This window comes from Elephas maximus, chromosome 22 (assembly GCF_024166365.1).
Source record: "Elephas maximus indicus isolate mEleMax1 chromosome 22, mEleMax1 primary haplotype, whole genome shotgun sequence".
Classification (NCBI taxonomy): domain Eukaryota; kingdom Metazoa; phylum Chordata; class Mammalia; order Proboscidea; family Elephantidae; genus Elephas; species Elephas maximus.
This window is the reverse complement of record NC_064840.1, coordinates 17,019,102-17,043,797: the sequence shown is the minus strand read 5'-3', so window position 1 is coordinate 17,043,797 and position 24,696 is coordinate 17,019,102. Positions and strand designations below refer to the sequence as shown.

The window sequence follows — 24,696 nt, the reverse complement described above, 5'->3', positions numbered from 1 at the left end:
ACGAATTGTCCTATGAGGACATGCGTTTTCTGATAACTCACAGCCCTACCAATACTGCCGTCAGCACGTTCACAGAGGAACTTAGGAAGTATGGAGTGACAACTTTGGTTTGAGTTTGTAATGCTATGTATGATAAAGCTCCAGTTGAAAAAGAAGGAATCCACGTTCTAGATTGGCCATTTGATGATGGAGCTCCAGCCCCTAATCACATAGTAGATGATTGACTAAACATATTAAAAACCAAATTTCATGAAGAGCCAGGTTCCTGTGTTGCAGAGCATTGTTGCAGAATTAGGAAGGGCAGCTGTGCTGGTTGCACTCGCTTTGATTGAATGTGGAATGAAGTATGACGATGGAGTTCAGTTTATAAGACAAAAAAGAAGGGGAGCATTCACTTCCGAACAGCTGCTTTACCAGGGGAGATAATGACCTACTATGCGATTATGCTTCAGAGATACCAGTGGGCATTGTTGTGTTCAGTAGAAAGAAATGTAAACCAAGGCTGACTTGATTGTGGCATTTAGAAGGAACTCTTGGAAAGCCTGGTGGCATAGTGGTTATGAGCTACCTCTGCTAACCAAAAGGCCAGCAGCTCGAATCCATCAGGTGCTTCTTGGAAACTCTCTGGGGCAGTTCTGCTCTGTCCTATAGGTTTGCTATGAGTTGCAATTGACTCGATGGCAATGGGTTTGGTTTTTTTTTTTTTTTTCTTAGTATCTAGAAATGGGAATCTAGAATCTTAACTGTGTCATCAAAGTAATGATGGCTTCAGTTCTCCTCAACCACTCTCCTAATGATTGGATAAAAAGCAAACAAAAAAGAAATCCATCTAGAACGTGAGTAAAATGTGTAAGAAAGGAAAAAGGGATTAATTCAGTGAAGGATGATTTTGCTAGCGCTGGAGTTTGAATTTATGCCCGGATCGAGTCATTACAACGTCTTCTCTGTTTTAACTTTTACAAAATAGGTCTCTCAGGAAAATCAGCAAGACATCAGCCTGTGCAGAGCCATCTGTTTGGGGAGCACACTCTTGCGTTACGCTTGTTACGTAGATTTCCCTGTGGTGGGATTTCTTCTCTTTTTTTGAGTGGGGGTATATTTTTCCCCATCTTCCCTTCTTTCTCCCTGTTACCCCCTTTTTTTCCCCTGGTACAAGATGTAGGTAGAATAGGTGAAGTCCTTGTTGCTATAGAGGTGCGTGCAGTCTGGCAGCCTTAAGCCCACCTGGGCATTTAAAAAAAAAAAAAAAAAGCAGTGGCATATATGTTATATGATCCAGGTGGTTTTTAGTCTTTACTGATGACGGGGTATTCCTGTTAGTTTTTTTTCCCAAAAACCCTATCCAACATTAAGCAAAGTAGCCACGAGCCTTCTTGTTCTGGTAAATTAGTGAGGAAATGGCATCTTAAGAGAGGAGTCTCTTTTCTCAAGAACTTAGCTGAGAGTTGAGTTTTTCCCTTTTCCAGCCAGTGAAGCTAAGTGGGTGTCTCAGAAACCTTTGTTTTCTGAAGTGAGGACTCCAGGTCATCACTAAAGGCATGTCCAGGCGGAGACTGAGCACTCTTTCTCTAACTTGTAGAATTGTGGACTATATAGTCTTACTCTGATTGTCTAACATTGTCAGAGAATGTCGGTAGTCTAAAATTTTTATTTTAGGACTGATTGATATTTTGAATTTTCAGAAATGGTCTAAGGAGTAGCGGCAAAGACTTGAGAAATGCCTGTGATGGGTATTTTCCATATTGCTCCTTATATGTACAGTTCAGTTGACCACCGATTGCCTTGTTATTTTCTTACTAGGTTGTTTTGGAGATTAAAAAAAAAAATCGCTGGTTCAAAACCAACAATGCCTAGTGAGTATGTGTCCACAGGCCACAACAGGGTAGAGGAGAAATGTAGAGCAACCCAGTGAGTAGGTAAGAGTCTGTGTTGCTTGTGAAGTGGTGTAGTAGTGTTTTCACAGTTTCTTATCAGGGTTCAATGTGCTAATCTAGACAGACTGTTTCTCTGCCCCTTGGCAGGGGCAGCTGTGACTGGGCTACATTGACAGAACGAGTTGAGGGGCACCATTAGGGGCTCGTGTCCTCTTTTCACCTAAGTACTGCATGTTTTATGGTGCTCTGCTTCGAAGGCTCTGAATAGAGGTTTAGGGTCTTCTGGTCCTGCTGGAACTTGCTGTACAGAGCCAGAAACTTCCCATTTGTTTTAGGATCAGCTAGGCCAGTAGGAATGGACTGGGATCATGTCTCGCACTGATGATACCTCAGATGTCAGCTTGCTATGTGAGCTGTCTATTTCCTATTGCTGGAGTTGTTTTGATTTTTAACTAAATTCAAATGTGCAGATGATCTTCTCCCCATCCCAGAAAACAAGACAAAATAATGTCTTTTGAAATAGTTTCTAGGATTTCAAAGTGAAAAATGATGGTTCTACCCCAAATTCTTTATTTCAGAACATGACAATAGACTCCTTTCACATAGGCTAAAGATCAAAACAACAAACCTTCTAAGCTCAGGTCGACTGTCGACTCCAAGGGTTTTGATCAATAGCATCACAAACCTTTTCCCTTTGACATGCTCTGATTTTTGTAGTTTTGGAGGAGGATGTGTGTCTTTGTCATCTAGTACTGCTGTAACAGAAATACCACAAGTGGATGGCTTTAACAAAGAGAAATTGATTCTCTCACAGTCTAGTAGGTTACAAGTCCAAATTCAGGGTGTCAGTTCCAGGCGAAAGCCTTCTCTGTTTGTCAGCTCTGGAGGAAGGTCATTGTCCTCAATCTTTCCCTGGTCAAGGAACTTCTCAGGCACAGGGACCCTGGGTCCAAAGGACTCGCTCTGCTCCTGGTGCTGCTTTCTTGGTGGTATGAGGTCCCCAACTCTCTGCTTGCTTCCCTTTCCTTTTATCTCTCGAGAGACAAAAGGTGGTGCAGGCCACACACCAGGGAAACTCCCTCCACACTGGCTCAGAGAGGTGACCTGGGTAAGGGTGGTGTTACAATCCCACCCTAATCTTCTTGGCATAAAATTACAATCACAAAATGGAGGACAATGACACAATGCTGGAAATCATAGCCCCGCCAAATTGATATACACATTTTTTGGGGAACATAATTCAATCCATGACAGTGTGTGTGTGCGCGCGTGTGTGTGCGCGTGTGCGGTTGTCCCTCAGTATCGGTGCCTCCCTGAGTTAGGAAAATTAACATTCCTGATTCTGTGTAAGATGGACATAGAAAGCAACATAAAACAGCCCTCATTTTGTTTTAAATTACAGACTAATGTTAATTGTTCTCAGAATTGGAATTTTTGTCTCCCCTTAAAACAGTTTTTTTTTCTTTTGGATTTAATGAAGTATTGCTAGCTAAAGCCAGGTTAACATGGTGAGAGAGATATCAGATTGATTAGAGATGTGTAGCCTGATTTGAAACCAAACTCTGAACCCCTTTAAAGAACAATAAAACATATTTTACATGCAATTAAAAAAAAAAGAAAAACAGGGTGTGTAGAAACAAGCAATATTAGGACTCGAAGGGACAACTGAGATGATTAACTTCAAAGCATTCATTTTTACAGTTGATGCCATCATTAGAGATTAGGTCAGGCTTGCTTTCCAGTATCCAGAATTTTACCACCATTTCCTCAGTGACCAAATTTAGGGACGTGTTCCAGTAAATTGAAGGATACTTTCAAAGTCATGGAAACTAAATACTTGAAATTAGGGTTCTGGCAGTAATGGTTATATTGACCTGAGAATTTGAGAATAAATGGCCATGGGGTTGGCCCCCCAGACTTGTTTTTCATCACATGTTTTAACAATGATAGTCTTCCTTAGGGTGTGGTTGTATGTGCTTAAATGCTTTTTTTTCTTAGCATTTGGGGATCAGTAAGGGTTAATTCCAAAGGTGACTGAATATGGCACTTGGAGAATTGGCGTCAATGTTTAGTGCTGGAAAATTGAAGACATTAAAAGAGCAGTAATAGCAAGTAGATTGTGTTAGCACTCAGCTTGGCTCCCTGATGTCCCACTGGGAAAGACTGCACTCCACCCTTGGTTTCCTTGGCTAAAGAGGAGGGATTCAGGACAATCATTGATGCCCACATATCTTCAGCTCAGGTATTTGTGATTGGAACTTTTCACTGCTAAAGAGATACTGGAATGGAGGCGTCTGCCATTCCCTCACTCATTCATTCATTTACGCAGCATAGAGCCATTGAATGCCTACCATATGTCAGGAATTGAGGAAATAGAGATAAATAAGACCCAATTCATACTGAGGATGAGCTCACAAGTTTGTATTCTTATGCGTACTCTTGGGGTCATTTGAATAGTAATAGCCCTCTAGCCCCTGCTCCCACCTGCTTATCCAGAACCTCCAGCCTACTGCATGGGGTCCTTTTTCATGTGTGGTAGGTCCCAGGGCAGGTAGATCTGTAAGTATGTATATATATATAAAACTGAAAAAAAAAACCTATTGCTGTTGAGTTGATTCTTACTCATCGTGACATTATAGGACAGAGTAGAACTGCCCCATATGGTTTCCAAGCAGTGGCTGGTAGATTTGGACTACCGACCTTTTGGTTAGCAGCTGAACTCTTAACCACTGTGTCACCAGGGGTCTGTATGTATGTATATAGTTCATATTATATATGCATGTATGGATATAAATGTGTGTGTATGTATGTGTGAATATGTGTGTGTATATATATATAAAAAAAATTTTTTTAATATATATATATATATATATATATACACACACATATTCTCCTCCCCCCCCCCTTTTATATTCTTTAGCTCTGGCACCTTGCTGTTGATGCCTGCTGCCCCTCTGTGGACCCATTTGAGGATGCGTCCCTGCTGCTGGTCTCCACTCTGAAACACTGAGTTCCATGCCAAAGGTATGATTTCTTAATATTTCTAACAGTTGAAGAGATACAGTGGTATTCTCTGTTCAGTGAAGAAGTGGGGAGGTGAGCTCTGCCTGTTCGTGAATCCAAATCTCATAGAGTCATACTTAGTGACTGCCTGAAGTCCCTTTGTCTTCATAGGCTTAGATAGACTAAGCTACAATAGACTGTCCCACCATGTATCACTGTGTTATGTTTTGCTTCTCCATTATCCACCTCCCTCCTTAACGGTGGTTATTATCCCTTTGCAAATCTATTTAAAAGAGATAACAATGGGCGTTGGCTTTGCCACTTTGCCATGCTCACTTGTTGGAAATTTATTGGTGGACACACTCTGGTGGATGCAGTTATAACCATGTGGCTAGTATAGTGCTACATGTAGGCGTTGCTGGAGAAGTAGATCTTAAATAAGTAGATACAAAATACAATGTGATGAGCCAGTTCTCTCCATCTCTTCAATTTTGTTTTAAAAAAAAATCTTGTTTTTATATTTTTAAATTGTTTGGTAATTTTAAACATACTTATTTTATGGTTTCTGATTTCCGTACATCTAAAATTCTTGAGTGTGTTATCCTGTTGAGTGTATGATCCTGTTGTTTATAGTGTCTGGTGATTTCGCTCATGGCAGGTAGTTTCTTTGTGTGCTTTCTGTTTTTAGATTGTGAGATCACTTTCATCAGGGTTTATTGTTGGGAATCATTTGTGGCTTGGATTGAGGGCTTGTTTTTTTCTAGAACTACTCTGTATTTCCTTCTGCAAGGTATCTTAAGAATATTAACTGCATGGAACTATGCTACGTAAGCAGTAGGATATTATCAATACAGTTGTTGGTACAGTTGAAGCCTCATATGTGCCCCACACTAATTGTTTTTCTTTCCCTATCTTCCTGGGGTCCCTGATGTGACTTTTTGTTTATAATTCCCCTTTTTTGTCACAATTTTACTACACTTATGTATGTGTACACATTTACTACATATATGCATTTTTGTTCTTTGTTGCTGCTAAGTCAGTTCTGATTCACGGTGACCCCATGTGTGCAGAATAGAACTGAGCTCTATAGGGTTTTCAAGGCTGTGATTTTTCAGTGCATCTGCGTCATTAGTTTTGTGGGTGGTAGAGCAATTCATCAACTGGACTGTGCCATTGTTATTTAACCAGTCCCTGTGGCTGCACACAGATTGCTTCCAATGTGTTGAAGGGATGATGCCAATTGATGCTGCCCTTGTCTTTCCATTGTCACTGCCACATCCTTGACTCAAGCTTGCCCTGTCTCTCACTTATACCATTGAAACTGCCTCCTAACTAGTCCCCTGGCTCCAGTGTATACCCTAGTGCCCAGATTTTATCTTTTCAATCATGTCACTCTTCTGCTTCCAAGCTATCATTGGCTCCTTATTGCCTACATAATAAAACCCAGACACATTGTCTTTATCACTCTTGGATTGTGCACCGTTAAAGCAGGATAACTTGTCCATCCCTGCCTCCATGCCTTTGCTCACAGTTTCCTCTTCCTGGTGCGCCTTCCCTTCCATATCTGCCTGTTAAAATCCCATTCCTTTTTTCAAAGTCCACCTCAAATGGTACCCGCTTCCCTGAAGACTTATTGCACCCCCCCATCTATTCTCAAACCAAGGCCATCTTTCACAGAATTTTTCTAAATATTTGAAAATATAATGCATATAAAGTGCTTAGGATGGTGCTTGACTGTTGACTAATATTTGACTGTTGACTGTTACTAATATTTGAATCAGCATCCATAGTGCCTGCAGTGATGTGGGTGTTCAACATTGTTGTTAGGTGCCATCGAGTCAGTTCCCTATGTACAACAGAACGAAACACTGCCCGGTTCTGCATCATCCTCACAATTGTTGCTATGTTTGAGCCAATTGTTGCAGCCAGTGTGTCACTCCATTTCATTGAGGGTCTTCCTCTCCCTCACTGACCTCCTACTTTACCAAGTATGATGTCCTTCTCCAGGGACTGGTCTCCCTGATAACGTGTCCAAAGTACATGAGAAGAAGTCTTGCTATCCTCGCTTCTAAGGAACATTTTGGCTGTACTTCTTCAAAGACAGATCTGTTTGTTCTTTTGGCTGTCCATGGTATATTCAGTATTCTTTGCCAACACCATAATTCAAATGCATTAATTCTTCTTCAGTCTTCCTTATTCATTCAGTCTATTGAATAAGAAAGAAAGGACATGGCTTTGATTCTCCTTTCAGCTCTCTTTTTGAGAGAGAAGCATCACTCTTCATGACTTTAGTATGGTCTATTTTCTTTCCTTTTTACATTGGGATATGCCTTCTTTTCTGATGACAATTTGTGTTGTGGAAGTTCCTTGCCATTTTCACCTGGCTTTCGTTGAGGTATCTCCCACTGAGGAGCTGAGGGACTGAGACACACAGATAGGCTAGTTCCATCTTCAAAATGGAGCCTCTCCTCACTATGTTCCCATTTGGGTCCAACTGGTAGACGCTCGGTGCACGGCTCCAAGGTTTAATTGTATTCTGCTTGTATTTCGCCGAACAATTGTTGGAGTTAAGTGTTTTGGGAAATGAGCTGTATTATTTCACTGACTGAGGCTTCAAAAAGTTTGGAATTGTGAAACGAGGTGCCATATCTGACCTTGATCTCCAGTTGGCCCACCTTTGGTCACTGGGCCCATGCTGAAATGTTCACTGTGGGCTTTTTGAGTTAATTTGGGTGATGTCCTGGCCCTGCAATGGCATTTAGTGGCACATAGTAGGGTCTGAATTGTGTATTTTAAATACACTACCAATTATTCAAGACTTTAGAAGTATAATAACAGCAAACTGAAATTGTGGCTACACTGTGCCAGACACTGTTTTACACACACTATGTATGCTAATTCAGTGAATCTCAAACTTTGCTACACGTTAGAATCTGGCTTAAACCAGACAGGGACTTTTGTGAGCCCCATAACTGAACAGTCCACAAGTCTGACTGGGTCTAGATGATCAAATGATGTAAATGACTTCGACTACTCTCTTCCTGTGTTTCTTAGCTTTGTTTCCCTCTTTGCTGGCAGGGTCGCTTTGTGGTGGTTCCGCAGAAGCTCTAGGTTTATTGTAACCTTGTAGCCAACAATTCCAGAAGAAAGAGAGCCCCTGTTCTCACCAGTTTTAATAGAAGTTCCAGGATTGAGTGTTACAGGAATAACTTGGAAGTTCATCCCTGTTATGGATTGAATTGTGTCCCCCCAAAATATGTGCCAACTTGGCTAGGCCTTGATTCCCAATGTTGTGTGATTGTTCACCATTTTGTGATCTGGTGTGATTATCCTATGTGTTGTAAACCCTACCTCTATGATGTTAATGAGGCAGGATGAGAGGTAGTTATGCTAATGAGGCAGGACTCAGTCAACAAGATTAGGTTGTATCTTGAGTCAATCTCTTTTGAGATATAAAAGAGAGAAGTGATCAGAGAGACACAGGGACCTCATTACCACTGAGCAAGAAGAGGGGAGCATGTCCTTTCGACCCAGGGTCCCTACACTTACTCCTAGACCAGGGGGAGAATGATGACAAGGACCTTCCCCCAGAGCTGACAGAGAGAGAAAGCCTTCCCCTGGAGCTGGCGCCCTGAATTTAGACTACTAACCTACTAGAATAAATTTCTGTTTGTTAGAGCCATTCACTTGTGGTATTTGTTAGAACAGCAGTAGATAACTTAGAAAATCCCTGAACCATTTGCTTTGATCAGGGGACTGTGATGCTTGGACTGGCTGACATACAGTAAGTACACAATAAATGCCTCATTTAAGTTTATTAATGTTTGCATGTATGTGCACAAAATATCTCTGGAAAGATACACAAGGTTCTAGGTATACTGTAGCTGCCTCCCTGGAGGGTAGTGGGACCTGAGGATTAATGGAGAAGGATACTTACTATTATTTGTTTACACTGTTAGAATTTTTACCCTATGTGTACTATTCATTTTTCACAAAAAGACAAACTATTTATAAATACTATGAAAGAAATACTTTGCCTACATATTTACCATACTATTTTCACTACTCCTCCCTGTCTCAGTTTTTTGGGGAAGACTAGGACATTCCCTTCCATCCTTAAAATTACCGTCTAGCAGGAGTCAGGATGATGATGAAGATGGCGCAGGACTGGGCAACACTTTATTCTGTCATTCATAAGGCTGGCATGAGTCGGAGCTGCGTGATGGCAACTAACAACAGTGGGGTCAGGGCTCAAATCTGGTGTTTATATTTTTAAAAGTGATGTGTGTGTGTATGTATATATACGTATGTAGGTAGACATATGTGTATGTAGATGGATATGCACGTATGTAAATACGTATATAGATAGATATAAGTATATATTATGCAACAGGTACCATATATGGTCTGCAAAGTCCAAATATTTACTATCTGGTCATTTTAAAGAAAAAGTTTGCCTCCTACTTCTCAAGGGCATGTGTGGCTTAAAAAGTGCAGATAATCACTCAGATGGCCTTGTCATAGCAGTGGGGAACAATGGACCTGGGGTACCTGGCACAAATTGTCATACAGTAGGTGCTCAGTTATTGTTCTGATCGAGAGGCTAACACCAAAAATATTTCTCCCTGCAGCTCTTCTTTGAGCCGGGTTTCTGGAAGTGATGTGTTGCCTCTCCATAGTCCCCAATATATTTTACTAGTGAAAGATCTTCCCTTGTTTGAGTAAATCTCCCTGGCTAAGCAGAGTAGGTCTTGTTGCTGTTACTGTTGCCTTCATCCTCTGGCAGGAAGGTTCCATTTTGCAAGAGAGCAGCGTGGGAGTGTAATACTAATACTAGCCACTAGATGGCGCTACATATCTGAGAAATAGGCTCAGAAAGCGCCAAGCAGGAGGGCGGGGTAGTCTGGTGATTTCATCATCTTCCCTCCCAGGACAGAGAGTCGTGGTTCTACACTTGGCTCTTCCACTTATTGGCTATGTGACTGTTGACGAATGACCCTAAGTCTTGCTATCTTCACTTATAAAACAGGGATAATAATAATGGCCACCTCAGAGGGATGCTGTGAGCTCCAGCTAATACTGGTGAAGGTACTTTGCAAACCGTGGAATGCAGTGCAAATGTGAGTTAATGCCATGCCTGAGCCCCCCCGCCCCGCCCCCATTGGAGCTTTTGCAACCTCTTTGTCTCGTAACAAGGCAGTGAGGGTGTTGGGAGTCGGGGACTCAGAATCAGTGGGCACGAGTGCAGAACTCCTTTGGAAACCTCCCTCTCGTCATGTGCAACAACACAGGATGAATACAAGAGCCCCGCCTTGCAGGGGTACCACGAAGACGAAATGAGATGACCTGTGTTGAGCATCTTGCACGGTATCTGGCACAAAGCAGCCCCTACATAAAAGGTAGACGGTGGGTGGGCTGCTTGGTCCTTTCTGTGATTCTGTCCTCTCCTCTTCCTGCCTCTCCTCCCATGTCTTACTTTGACCACTGTCATGGTTGCATCACGGTCCACAGGATGTTGATGCCACCCTTTTCTCTCCAGCGCAGCCCTCTCTCCTGAGTTTTAGATTCATCCACTTACTGTCCCCCACCCCTCCTCCGCCGACATCTCCAGCTCTGCATGGTCAGACAGAGCTCCTCAGCTTCTCACTCAGAACTTTTTCTTCCTGTCCTCCTGGTGGAGTGAAGGCACCACCTTCCACCCAGTGGCCCAAGCTGGAATGCCTGACTTGACGCCTGATACCCCTGCCTCCCCTCTCACGCGTTATAACCCATCACACCAAATCCTGGTGCATCTGCCTTTTAAATATCATTGTAATGTGTCCTCTTCTTCCCATCCCTGCTGCTACTGCTCTTCCCCGTAATCACTGCTGCAGCCTCATCGTAGTGCCCCTCGCCTTGCCTTGTCCACACACAGTACCAAGTTTTTTTTTTTCCTGAAAGCAAACCTGATTATTCTCCTGCTCAGAATTGTTCCATGGCTCCCCATTGCCATTAAAATAAAGTCCAAACTTCATAACATGGCCTACAAGGCATCTGATAATCTGCCTTCTACCTACCTCCCCAGCCTCCTTCCTGTCATTCTCTGCCTTGCATGCCAATCTGATCTTATAGTACAGCCAGACTCATACTGTTTTAGCTCCTCAAATGACATCAAGTTTCCTTTTGCCTCTTGGCCTTTGTACCTACTATTTCCTCTACCTGGAACATTCTTCCCTCCCTCCTTACCTGCCTACCTCCTCCTTCGGAAAGCCTTTTCTGACATCCTAAGTGTGGGGTAACACCTAGTCCTTCCCCACCCCCATGCCCTATGGCATCTTCTTGTGTTTGTTTTTAATCTGGCACCATTGCACTGATTCTTTAAATCCAACAAACCTACTGCTGTTGAGTCAATTCCGACTTATAGCAACCCTATAGGACTGGTTTGTATAGGACAGAGTAGAACTGCCCCATAGAGTTTCCAAGGAGCACCTGGTGCATTCCGAACTGCCAGTCTTTTTGGTTAGCAGATGCCGCACTTAACCACTACATCACCAGGGTTACTAAACCTGTGGTTTTCAGGTACCTTGACCTGAATGAGAAACCTGCCTCCATCAGGACCTCAATGTCTTGACAGCTCTGTGTGACGATGATTCTCTAGTGAGACTAAATGTCAGCTGAGATGTTCACCTGACATTTCAGTTTGGCTGAGTTCCCATCCTGTGTCTTGTGGAAAACTAAACGTCCATTTGAGGTTTCTATAAATCTTGAGAGCTCATGTTCTAGTAGTCTCTTCTAGCTCTGACTTCTTGCTCCTGCTAAGATTTATTATATTCGGGTTCTGAGTCCCTGAAGCCCTTTCTTTGCCCACAAGTGGATCCAAATGTATAACATAGCGTAGCCCCTTTTCCTTCTTCCTCAAAGCATTGTTCAGAGAGAACAGTTGAAATGTATGGTATAAATTACTAAAGGTCCAAGGTGAAGTGGAGGAGGTTGGTTTACATCATAGTCCTTAGAGATCCTTCGGGCATCTGCATACCAGGAACTTCTCCCTGGCTGGTTTTCTCCCAAGGGCCTGTCTCACTGTCATGTTTCTCAGCCCCCTTCCTTTCTCTTTTGGGATATGCTCTTTCTCTTCTCCCCTTCATCCGTATTCCTCTTTAAAATGGAGACGTTTAAGGTCTCTTTAATTTTGAAGTATCCTTATATACTATACCTAACCTCTGTAACCCAAATGGCTTGTCAAGGCATCATGTTAGACAAAGGGTGTCTACACAGAGTGACATGTGATGTTACGTAATTCCGCCACCCTCCCCACCATATTTTGTTGACTTTTCTGATGCCATGTGAACTCTGTGAGGGCAGAGACCATGTCTGCTTTGTTCATTGCTGTATACCCAGCACCTAAACTTGGTTGGGGCATATGGGGCTCTCAGTAAATACTTGCTGAATGAATGAGTGAATGACTGAAGAGGTGAATAGATGGATGAGATGTTGCTTAGACTGAATAATAGTTCCAATTCAATACCCCTCCCCACGTGGATTTACATGGAGGGATGTCAGAGGCCCAGCTTATGTGAGTGCTGTGATAATCTGAGCATGACAGCAAATCAAACCCAGTTGTTGTTAATTCTGTTTGGCTATCACTGAGAGAGGTGAAATGTCTACAGTTCCTATAACTTAGAATGTAGGTGAGCACAAAACTAGAAAGACAAAAGAGGTTGAAAAGTCCACATACATTTTGAAATGACAGGAAGATATGCTTCCTGTGCAACCAAGACTGTCTGAAAACATATGAGGACTCTTAAGGATGGGATTTTTCTTGCACACCATTTGCCGTTTCTGAGAATGCCCCACCATCCATCCACCCATTCATCCATTCATTGATCCATCTGTCCATCCATGTATCATCCATCCATCCATCCATCCATCCATCCATCCATCCATCCATCCATCCATCCATCCATCCATCCATCCATCCATCCATCATCCATCCATCCATGTATCAGCCATCCATCCATCATCCATCCATCCATCATCCATCCATCCATGTATCAGCCATCCATCCATCATTCATCCATCCATATACCATCCATCCATCCATCCATGTATCATCCATGCATCCATTCATCTATCCATGTATCATCCATCCATCCACCTATCCATCTATCCATTCATCACCCACCCACCCATCCATCCATCCATCCATGCATCCATCCATGCATGCATCCATCCATGCATCCATCCATCCATGCATGCATCCATCCATGCATCCGTCCATGCGTCCATGAGTCCGTCCGTCCGTCCATGTGTCCGTCCGTCCATCATCCGTCCGTCCGACCATCATCCGTCCGACCATCATCCGTCCATCCATCATCCGTCCATCCATCATCCGTCCATCCATCATCCGTCCGTCCATGTATCATCCGTCCGTCCATTCATCTATCCATGTATCACCCATCCATCCATGTATCACCCATCCATCCATGTATCATCCATCCCTACCTAAACATCCATCCGTGCACCCAACCATTCATCCAATGTTACGAAGCATACTCTAATGCCGATTGTGTGGAATAAGGATAATGTCAGTACCTATTTGGCCAAGTTATTGTCAGATTTAAATGAAATTATGCAGGCAGAGCACCCAGAGTTGGGCCTATTGCATAACGAAAGCTTAATAAATGGTAACTGTTGTTGTTATTAAGCTCTGAATACCACACCCAGATTCTACAGCTCCAGCTCATTCTAAGTCAGACAGCAAACACCCAGTTCAATTTTATTAACCAAAATTCTGAGAAGAGGAATAGCGTGAAGAAACCAGAGAGGGGGTAGGAAGAGTCAGGCTAGACCACCAAGGAAGACTGGGCCTGGGGTGCAGGGCTGAGGAAAGGGCCACCAGGGAATATTTCCCTCTAGAATGTTGTCAGAAGTCAGTCGCCAGGTGGCCCTGGTGTGTCATAATGACTACCCATGGGAGGAAGCAGTAAGCAGGAATACAGACAGAATACAAGTAGAACACAGTGCGGGCTAGCCCTCCTCCTCCTCCAGGACAGCTGGTCAACCCAGATGCAGACTATGCAGGGGCACTCCGGGGCCGGATGGGGATGTTGATCCGGCTCTGCAGCCAGTTGACATAATCCTCTTGAGGCATATGGATGATGTGTTCTCGTACAAACTGCAGGGCAAATACAGCGGCAGCGGCCTCAGAATTTGGTCAGAAGGTTAAGACTCTCCGCCTCCCCCAAGTCCCAGAAGCTTTGTGACTGATGCCGGTGGCCCCAATATACCTCCAACCCTTCTCAGCCTGGAGCATCGTGCTGGGGTGGTTTACTGGGAAAAGGACCCCTTTCCAGCTTCCTGGCTCAGCCAGGCTGATTTTAAGCCCTTTCTTGTTGGTATTGACCCGAGGAAATTTGAGAAGGGCAGGAAAACCCAGCTGTCTTCATTTTTCCTTCTTTTCTACTCTTTAATGTCTTTTTTTTTTTAGTCATTTTTTTTTCCCATAAGCCTTTTTGGTTCACAAACCTCTTTGAGAATTAATAACAGCTACAGACTTTTTTTTTTTTTTTTACAGACTTGTTCCTAGGTGTGTGTTAAGACACACAGATATAGGGTGTTCCGTGTAGAATCTGGATTAAGAGACCCTACCCTCCATCTGGGTTAACAGAAGCTCTGGAATGTTCTCATTTGTGAGAAGAACATGCTAAATTCTGGGCTATAAACCCACCTCAGAAAAGGGAGCCTCCGTAGCCCCCTCCTCTTACCCACTCGGGGACTGTCTTCTCCATGCTTCTTATAACTGGTAGGCAGTGGGTGGATCGTATGACTAGCAGATTAAAGGTGGATCCTGTAACTGGCAGGCAGAGGGTGGACACTTGTCCTAACGTTAGCTTTAGAGTAGCCTGCCACTGTCTTTGCTGAAAGAACCTTACAGGACATGGGGTGTGGAGTCTGAACATCTAAATTTGTCCACAGGGTCACCTTCTCCCACCCTCCACTCTTGACCCTGCACCCATTACACACATACCCAGGTCAGCCTGTGGAGGGCCAATCTGGCATGAAAAAACCGAGAGGCCCAATAGCCTGTCACAGTCTGAGAATGCCTCCACTTGAGTCACACTTTTAAGGTGAGGCATAGGGGGCCCTATTAAAATGCACATGTCATCTGAGAAAAATGGAAAAGCGACTCCATCAGCAACTGCTAACACCTTAGTGTGGAGTCTGTTTTTCCATCTATCTGCTAATGTCTCTCGATGCTTACTCTGGACACATTATCAGCAAAGATTCTAGAAAAGGACATCTTGTTTGGTACAGTAGAGGGACAGTGAAAACGTGGGAAACCCTCAGCGAGATGGATTGACATTGTGAAAACGTGGGAAACCCTCAACGAGATGGATTGACATTGTAGCCGTAACAATGGACTCATACATCCTAGTCATCGTGAAGATGGCACAGGACAGGGCAGTGTTTTCGTTCTCTTGTATGTAAGCTGGCCATGACTTAAGAGCAAACTCAATGGCAACTAACAACAAGAGAACAGAGCGCTAGGAACTTCTAGAGTTGGTGGTGATGGTGAGCTCTTGAAATCATTAAGTGACTCCCCAGACCCAAACCCTTCACCTGGCCTTCAAAGGTCTGCACAGACTGACCTGGTTGCTTCTCCATTCTCCTTGGAAGCCCACACCTCCTTGCTCTCTTCTTCTAAACCCACTGACTGCTGTTGAGTTCCTCGAATTTCTGTCCTTCCTTTAAACACACTGTTCCCTCTGCCTGCCCTTCTCTTTTCTCTTCTCTCCTCACTGTTCATGTCTCAAATTAAAAGACACCTTCCATAGTCAACCTAGTTAAGGTAACTCCCGTCTGTTTCCTTATAACCAGTGCTTCTCAAACGTTATTGTGCGTACAGATCACCTGGACTCTCAGTAAAACGTAGATTCTGAGTTGGCAGACATGGTTTGGGTCCTGAGATTCTGCATTTCTAACAAGCACCCAGGTGAGGTCCGTGCTGTTCGTCCATGGACCACATTTTTAGTAGTGAGGTTTAGAGTGCTCCTTATGAAGATAGAAAACCAAAGCAAATCAAACATGTTGCTGTTGAGTCTGTTCCGACTGACAGTGACCCTAAAGGACAGAGGAGAACTGCCCCCATAGGGTTTCCATGGCTGTAAACACTTACGGAAGCAGACTGCCACATCTTTCTCCTGTGTAGCGGCTGGTGGGTTTGAACTGCTGGCCTTTTGGTAAGCAGCTAAGCACTTTATCCTGTGCCACCAGGACTCTTTATTAAGATAGACAGGTATCCTTTTCCTTGTCCATTTATTTATTTTTGGTCTGTCTCCACAGAGCCTCCAGGGGGCACCACTTACATATAAAATTTAATGTCCCCTGCAGTTGAGTAGTAGTTCCTGGGTGGTGCAAATGGTTAGAGCACTTGGCTGCTAACTTAAAGGTTGAAGGTTTAAGTCTACCCAGAGGTGCCTTGGAAAAAAGGTCTGGCAATCTACTTGAAAAAAAATCAGCCACTAAAAACCCTCTGGAACACAGTTCTATTCTGACATACATGGCGTCGCCATGACTTAGAGTCGATTTAAAGGCCAGTGGTTAGCATTGGAAAGCCAAGGCCGTGTGACAACCCCTCTCCTATTAGAATGTGAGCTCTCTGAAGGCAGAGGCCTTGGAGTCTTCTTATCACTGTGTCCCCAGAGCTTAAACAGTGCCTGGATGGTGAGAGAATGATAGAATGAGGGTCCCCAGAGCTTAAACAGTGCCTGGATGGTGAGAGAATGATAGAATGAGGGCGCCCGATAGAATGTGAGGAGGAAGGACATGGTTACCTCGATGGCCACAGCAATGTCAGGGGAGCACAGCTCCCAGACCCTCAGATCCTGCAGGACCTTCAGGAGGACGTGTGGCCGGATTCTCAGATCTAGATTCTCCCCAAACTTCTGTAGCTTTGCCAGAACCTTCTTGGCAGGGCGGAAGTTCTTCAGATCCTCAGGGAGTTTGGACAACAGATCAAAGTACCTTCAATTCCAAGAGGAGAAGGCCAGTTAGGAAGTTTCTGGAGGGTGGGTTTGGGCACTTCAGGCTCTCCGTCCCTGGTCTCTCTTAAAATGTGATGTCTCCAGGGGAGCTTGAGTCTTTATCTAGGTGATCTCCACCCTCCTAAATTATAAAGGACCCACAATCAGACAAGTCCTTGTTTTTAGGGGCAGATGACTCTCATTTCATTTGAAACATAGCAAATTAAGGGCATGCTTCAAAAGGACTCATTTATAATCTATCAGCTACAAACATGACAAGTTTGAATAAAGGAAGGATCATTGTGATTTCGAAGCTTCTCTTCTGAGAGTTAGTCAGGCCAGGGAGGATATGGCCCATCCCTGGGCTGCCTTCTAAGATGCAAGAGGGTCTCACACGCGAGATGGTGACGATGCTGACAGTGTTTGTGTGTGTATGTTTTCCGTCTCTCTGATGGCCAGTGGGCCTGGGCTACCCCGCTCTGTCTCAGTGGGCTCTGAGGACTCGTCGGACTGTTGTGACAGAGTGAGAGATGGTGGGAATGGGTAGAGTCTAACCTGGGGGTGGGATTCAAGCGTGATCAGGCTTTAAGACGGGGATAACATCTTTTTTAAGTTTCTTTTTTCCCCTTTAACGTATATGTGCCCATTTTGGAAAACTGAAGCAGAAACTGATCATCGGTCATCCATTTTGGGCTACTTTACTGCTTTATTCATCACCATCATCAGAGACTGCCATGGCCCTCGAGTTGGTTCCGACTCATAGCGACCCTATACGACAGAGTAGAACTGCCCCATATGGTCTCCAAGGAGCGCCTGGTGGATTTGAACCGCTGACCTTTTGGTTAACAGTTGTAGGGGTGCTATGAGTTGGAATCGACTTGGTGGCAATGGGTTTGGTTTTTGGTACTGCTTTATATTTGTGGTATATGTTTATATTTACATATTTGTTTGTATCTCCCTGCTTAGAACGAAATCTCCATGAGAACAGGGATCTTGTCTGAGTTATTCAGTGTCTAGAGTGCTAGAACTCTGCCTAACTCATAGTAAGTGCTCAAAAAATATTATTTGAGAGACTGAATGTATACTTGAATGAGTGAATAGCTGTAACCCAGCATCGTTTTTCCTGGGCTGTGGTCTGTTTGGCTTGATTTTTTTTTTTTTATTGTGGTAAAAAATACACCTAACATAAAATTTTCCATTTTAACCATTTGCAGGCATACCATCCAGTGGCATTAATCATACAGTGTTGTATAACTACCGGCGCTATTTGTTTCCAAAAGTTTTCATTGCCCCAAACAGAAACTCAGTTCCCACTGAGCGATAGCTCCCATCTCTCCTTCCCCTCAGTGCCTAGTAACCACTAATATACCTTCTGTCTGTCTGCATTTGTCTGGTCTAGATATTTCTTATAAACAGCATCATGCAATGTTTGTCCTTTTGTGTCTGGTTTTCACTCAGCATAACGTTTTAAGGGTTCATCCATGTGATAGCGTGTATTAGAGCTTTATTCCTTTTTATGATGAAATAATACTGTATAAAAATAACCAAAACCAAACTCATTGCCATCGAGTTGATTCCAATTCATAGTGACCCTATAGGATTGAGTAGAACTGCCCCATAGCGTTGCCAAGGAGAGCACCTGGTGGATTCGGACTGCCAACCCTTTGGTTAGCAGCCGTAGATGTTAACCACTACACCACCAGGGGTTATACATATATATATATTTATATGTATATGTATGTGTATGTATATATATATACTAAACCTGTTGTCGTTGAGTCGATTCTGACTCATAGTGACCCTACAGGACAGAGTAGAACTGTCACATAGTTTCCAAGGAGCACCTGGTAGATTTGAACTGCCAACCTTTTGGTTAGCAGCCGTAGCTCTTAACCACTACGCCACCAGGGTTTCTATATTATATATATGTTTACGTGTACATATATATACCACATTTAGTTTGTCCACTCATCTGTGGACGGACACTGGGGATATTTCCACCTTTTGGCTATTGCGAATAGTGCTGTAATGAACATCAGCTTACAAGTATCTGTCTGAGTCCCTGCTCTCAGTTCTTCTGGGTATACACCCAGGAATGCAATTGCTGGGTGAAGGAGCCCTGGTGGTGCAGTGGTTAGAGCACTGGCTGCTAACCAAAAGGATGGCAGTTGGAACCCACCCGCTGCTCTGTGGGAGAAGGATGTGGCAGTCTGCTTCTGGGAGGATTTACAGCCTTGGAACCCCTGTGAGGGAGTTCAGCTTTGTCCTTACAGGATTGCTGTGAGTTGGAATCGAATTGATGGAAATGGATTTTGGTAATGGATATGGTAATTCTATGTTTAACTTTTTGAGGAACCACCTCTTTGGCTTGATTGTAATGCTGCTATAAAGGTCAATCCCATCTCCCATAATGATGGCGGAAATTCCACCATTAGAGATTTGGGCTGAGTCCCACAGGGAGGACCGGCATTAATTTGCCACTGTAATACCTTAATATGAGTGAGTTTATAACTTCCTCTCCCTCGTTTAATCTCCCCCAAAGAGGGAAAAGCGTTTGCAGCAGACCCCTTTCTTCTCTCAGGAAGCCCCTCCTTGAGATGGTGAGACAGTAATGTCCTGGGGGTGTGCGGCAGTGTGGAAGGTCTTGCAACTCTTGTCAAAATCTCGAGAACCTGCTAGTAAGTTACAGACCCAGATTATTGAAATCGTAGAAAGATTTCTGGGTACATTTTTAGACTACCTCAGCCATTCTTAGATCTTGGTCAGGGTCAAGTTCGTGAAATCACAGTTCATCGAACTCCAGTTCTATACTGCAGGAGAGCACAGAGACTGGGGCCAGACAGGGTTTTAAATCATGAAGTCACCACTTAATAGCAGTGTGGCCCCAGACAAGTGCATTCACCTCGTTGAGCCTCAGTTTTCCTGTCTGTAAAATGGGGGTTAATATATATCCTTCTGGGTTTTTGTGAGGAATAAAAACTTATGAAGAAGAGAAGGGTAGGCTCCAGACATTCGTCTAGGTAATGTGGAAGTGAAAAGAGGAGCATTTTCTGAGGCAGCAGTTTCCAATTTTTTTTAGTAAGGCTAAAGCTCAGTATATAAAATAGGCGAAATGTGCAGCTACTGCTGGGAAGAGAGAGGCACCAACCTTGGCCTTCCGCCTTCTACCCAACCCCTCACGGACTGAGGACACGGTTACCCTGCAATACACAAGTTGGAGGTTCAAGTCCACCCAGAGGCACCTTGGAAGAAAGGGCTGGTGATCTACTTCTGAAAAATCAGCCATTGAAAACTTTATGGAGCACAGTTCTACTCTGACACACATGGGGTCGCCATGAGTCTCAACTGACTCGACAGCAACTGGGAAGGAGCTGTTGTTAAACACTTGCCAGCACACTATGAGTCCAGTCTAAAAGAACCTGCCCATCGCCACAGCAGCAAGGACCAGGAAGGACCCTCTTGTTTAATTAGGAGGGAGTGAATCTATCTGGATCCCTCAAAAGCAAAAGGGGGCGGAGCCAAGATGGCGGACTAGGCAGACGCTACCTCGGATCCCTCTTACAACAAAGACACGGAAAAACAAGTGAATCGATCACATACGTAACAATCTACGAACCCTGAACAACAAACACAGATTTAGAGACGGAGAATGAACTAATACGGGGAAGCAGCGATTGTTTCCAGAGCCTGGAGCCAGTGTACCACTCAGGTACGGCAGAAGCACAGAGAGCTGCTCCACCCCCCTGAACTAACCCCGGGAGGGGGACCAGCCGGGTCGCGCGGGCGGCGTGGGACGCAGCCGGTAGGAGAAGTCCCCGGGAGGCAGTGACTGGTCTTGGAGCAGAAAGAGCAGCGTCCGAGCCGGGGAACCGTCCCACAGGGATTTGGACTGGACGCAGGTATGCCATAAACATGGAGAGTTGCTCCACCCCCCTGAACTAACCCCGGGAAGGGGACCAGCCGGGTCGCGTGGGCGGCGTGGGACGCAGCCGGTAGGAGAAGTCCCCGGGAGGCAGCGACTGGTATTGGAGCGGGGAGAACAGCGTCCCAGCCGGGACACTCGGTCACGGCACAAACACGGGGAGCTGCTCCACCCATCTGAACTAACCCCGGGAGGAGGCCCAACTGGCTCTCGAGTGTGGCACGGCCACGCGGCTGGAGGGACGAGAAGTCCCCGGGAGGCAGCGACTGATTTTGGAGTCGAGAGTGCACCGTCCCAGTAGGGGAGCCTTGACGCTGGGCGTGGGGCTGGAAGCGGAGGATCTGACCGTGACTCCAGCGGGCCAGACCCCCCGGGGGCAATCTCCACACAGCCAGCACACATAGGCGACGCGCCCGCGGGAATCTCAGATATAATAGTCATTCCAAGCAAGACAAGCAACTCTGGCTATATTCTGAGGTGCTACTCTCCTATCTCTCTGTTCCCTCCCCCACCCTCCCCAGGCGGCTTCATTAACATCTGAATAGCCTGAGCCAGAGGGAGAACTCTGATAGGGATCTGACTGCATTTTTTTTTTAGCGGATTTTCTGGAAAAACTAGTTTCCCAGTGATGGCGCGGAGACAACAATCCATATCAAACCACTTAAAGAAGCAGACCATGACAGCTTCTCCAACCCCCCAAACAAAAGAATCAAAATCTTTCCTAAATGAAGATACGATCTTGGAATTATCAGATACAGAATATAAAAAACTAATTTACAGAATGCTTAATGATATCACAAATGAAATTAGGATAACTGCAGAAAAAGCCAAGGAACACACTGATAAAACTGTTGAAGAACTCAAAAAGATTATTCAAGAACATAGTGGAAAAATTAATAAGTTGCAAGAATCCATAGAGAGACAACATGTAGAAATCCAAAAGATTAACAATAAAATAACAGAATTAGACAACGCACTAGGAAGTCAGAGGAGCAGACTTGAGCAATTAGAATGCAGACTGGGACATCTGGAGGACCAGGGAATCAACACCAACATAGCTGAAAAAAAATCAGATAAAAGAATTAAAAAAAAATGAAGAAACCCTAAGAATTATGTGGGACTCTATCAAGAAGGATAACCTGCGGGTGATTGGAGTCCCAGAACAGGGAGGGGGGACAGAAAACACAGAGAAAATAGTTGAAGAACTCCTGACAGAAAACTTCCCTGACATCATGAAAGACGAAAGGATATCTATCCAAGATGCTCATCGAACCCCATTTAAGATTGATCCAAAAAGAAAAACACCAAGACATATTATCATCAAACTCACCAAAACCAAAGATAAACAGAAAATTTTAAAAGCAGCCAGGGAGAAAAGAAAGGTTTCCTTCAAGGGAGAATCAATAAGAATAAGTTCTGACTACTCAGCAGAAACCATGCAGGCAAGAAGGGAATGGGACCACATATACAGAACACTGAAGGAGAAAAACTGCCAGCCAAGGATCATATATCCAGCAAAACTCTCTCTGAAATATGAAGGCGAAATTAAGATATTTACAGACAAACACAAGTTTAGAGAATTTGCAAAAACCAAACCAAAGCTACAAGAAATACTAAAGGATATTGTTTGGTCAGAGAACCAATAATATCAGATATCAGCACAACACAAGGTCACAAAACAGAACGTCCTGATATCAACTCAAATAGGGAAATCACAAAAACAAACAAATTAAGATTAATTAAAAAAAAATACACATAACAGGGAATCATGGAAGTCAATAGGTAAAAGATCACAATAATCAAAAAGAGGGACTTAATACAGGAGGCATTGAACTGCCATATGGAGAGTGATACAAGGCGATATAGAACAATACAAGTTAGGTTTTTACTTAGAAAAATAGGGGTAAATAATAAGGTAACCACAAAAAGGTATAACAACTCTATAACTCAAGATAAAAACCAAGAAAAGCGTAACGACTCCACTAACATAAAGTCAAGCACTATGAAAATGAGGATCTCACAATTTACTAAGAAAAACACCTCAGCACAAAAAAGTATGTGGAAAAATGAAATTGTCAACAACACACATAAAAAGGCATCAAAATGACAGCACTAAAAACTTATTTATCTATAATTACCCTGAATGTAAATGGACTAAATGCACCAATAAAGAGACAGAGAGTCACAGACTGGATAAAGAAACACGATCCATCTATATGCTGCCTACAAGAGACACACCTTAGACTTAGAGACACAAACAAACTAAAACTCAAAGGATGGAAAAAAGTATATCAAGCAAACAATAAGCAAAAAAGAAGAGGAGTAGCAATATTAATTTCTGACAAAACAGACTTTAGACTTAAATCCACCACAAAGGATAAAGAAGGCCTCTATATAATGATAAAAGGGACAATTGATCAGGAAGACATAACCATATTAAATATTTATGCACCCAATGACAGGGCTGCAAGATACATAAATCAAATTTTAACAGACTTGAAAAGCAAGATAGATACCTCCACAATTATAGTAGGAGACTTCAACACACCACTTTCGGAGAAGGACAGGACATCCAGTAAGAAGCTCAACAGAGACACGGAAGATCTAATTACAACAATCAACCAACTTGACCTCATTGACTTATACAGAACTCTCCACCCAACTGCTGCAAAGTATACTTTTTTTTCTAGCGCACATGGAACATTCTCTAGAATAGACCACATATTAGGTCATAAAACAAACCTTTGCAGAGTCCAAAACATCGAAATATTACAAAGCATCTTCTCAGACCACAAGGCAATAAAACTAGAGATCAATAACAGAAAAACTAGGGAAAAGAAATCAAATACTTGGAAAATGAACAATACCCTCCTGAAAAAAGAGTGGGTTATAGAAGACATCAAGGAGGGAATAAGGAAATTCATAGAAAGCAACGAGAATGAAAATACTTCCTATCAAAACCTCTGGGACACAGCAAAAGCAGTGCTCAGAGGCCAATTTATATCAATAAATGCACACATACAAAAAGAAGAAAGAGCCAAAATCAGAGAACTGTCCAGACAACTTGAACAAATAGAAACTGAGCAACAAAAGAATCCATCAGGCACCAGAAGAAAACAAATAATAAAAATTAGAGCTGAACTAAATGAATTACAGAACAGAAAAACAATCAAAAGAATTAACAAAACCAAAAGCTGGTTCTTTGAAAAAATTAACAAAATTGATAAACCATTGGCTAGACTGACTAAAGAAATACAGGAAAGGAAACAAATAACCCGAATAAGAAACGAGAAGGACCACATCACAACAGAACCAAATGAAATTAAAAGAATCATTTCAGATTATTATGAAAAATTGTACTCTAACAAATTTGAAAACCTAGAAGAAATGGATGAATTCCTGGAAAAACACTACCTACCTAAACTAACACATTCAGAAGTAGAACAACTAAATAGACCCATAACAAAAAAAGAGATTGAAACGGTAATCAAAAAACTCCCAACAAAAAAAAGCCCTGGCCCGGACGGCTTCACTGCAGAGTTCTACCAAACTTTCAGAGAAGAGTTAACACCACTACTTCTGAAGGTATTCCAAAGCATAGAAAATGACGGAATACTACCCAACTCATTCTATGAAGCCACCATCTCCCTGATACCAAAACCAGGTAAAGACATTACAAAAAAAGAAAATTATAGACCTATATCCCTCATGAACATTGATGCAAAAATCCTCAACAAAATTCTAGCCAATAGAATCCAACAACACATCAAAAAAATAATTCACCCTGATCAAGTGGGATTTATACCAGGTATGCAAGGCTGGTTTAATATCAGAAAAACCATTAATGTAATCCATCACATAAATAAAACAAAAGACAAAAACCACATGATCTTAT

General features: G+C 43.2%; 1 protein-coding gene and 1 pseudogene across 7 annotated transcripts in view; one reads left to right on the top strand and one right to left on the bottom strand.

The window, feature by feature from the left end:
* Positions 1-8: 8 nt before the first annotated feature.
* LOC126065423 (protein tyrosine phosphatase type IVA 2-like) lies at positions 9-483 on the top strand (annotated as a pseudogene).
* Positions 484-13,608: 13,125 nt separating this feature from the next.
* Positions 13,609-24,696, bottom strand: part of CCDC60 (coiled-coil domain containing 60) — a 227,873-nt gene continuing 216,785 nt past the window's right edge. For all 7 annotated transcript variants that reach the window (XM_049865444.1, XM_049865448.1, XM_049865447.1 and 4 more), the window contains 2 exons: positions 16,691-16,880; positions 13,609-14,031 (listed from right to left, as the gene is read on the bottom strand). In XM_049865444.1, the coding sequence (XP_049721401.1) occupies positions 13,930-14,031; positions 16,691-16,880 (292 nt within the window). In that variant the 3' untranslated portion in view covers positions 13,609-13,929. The remainder of the gene's footprint in view (positions 14,032-16,690; positions 16,881-24,696) is intronic.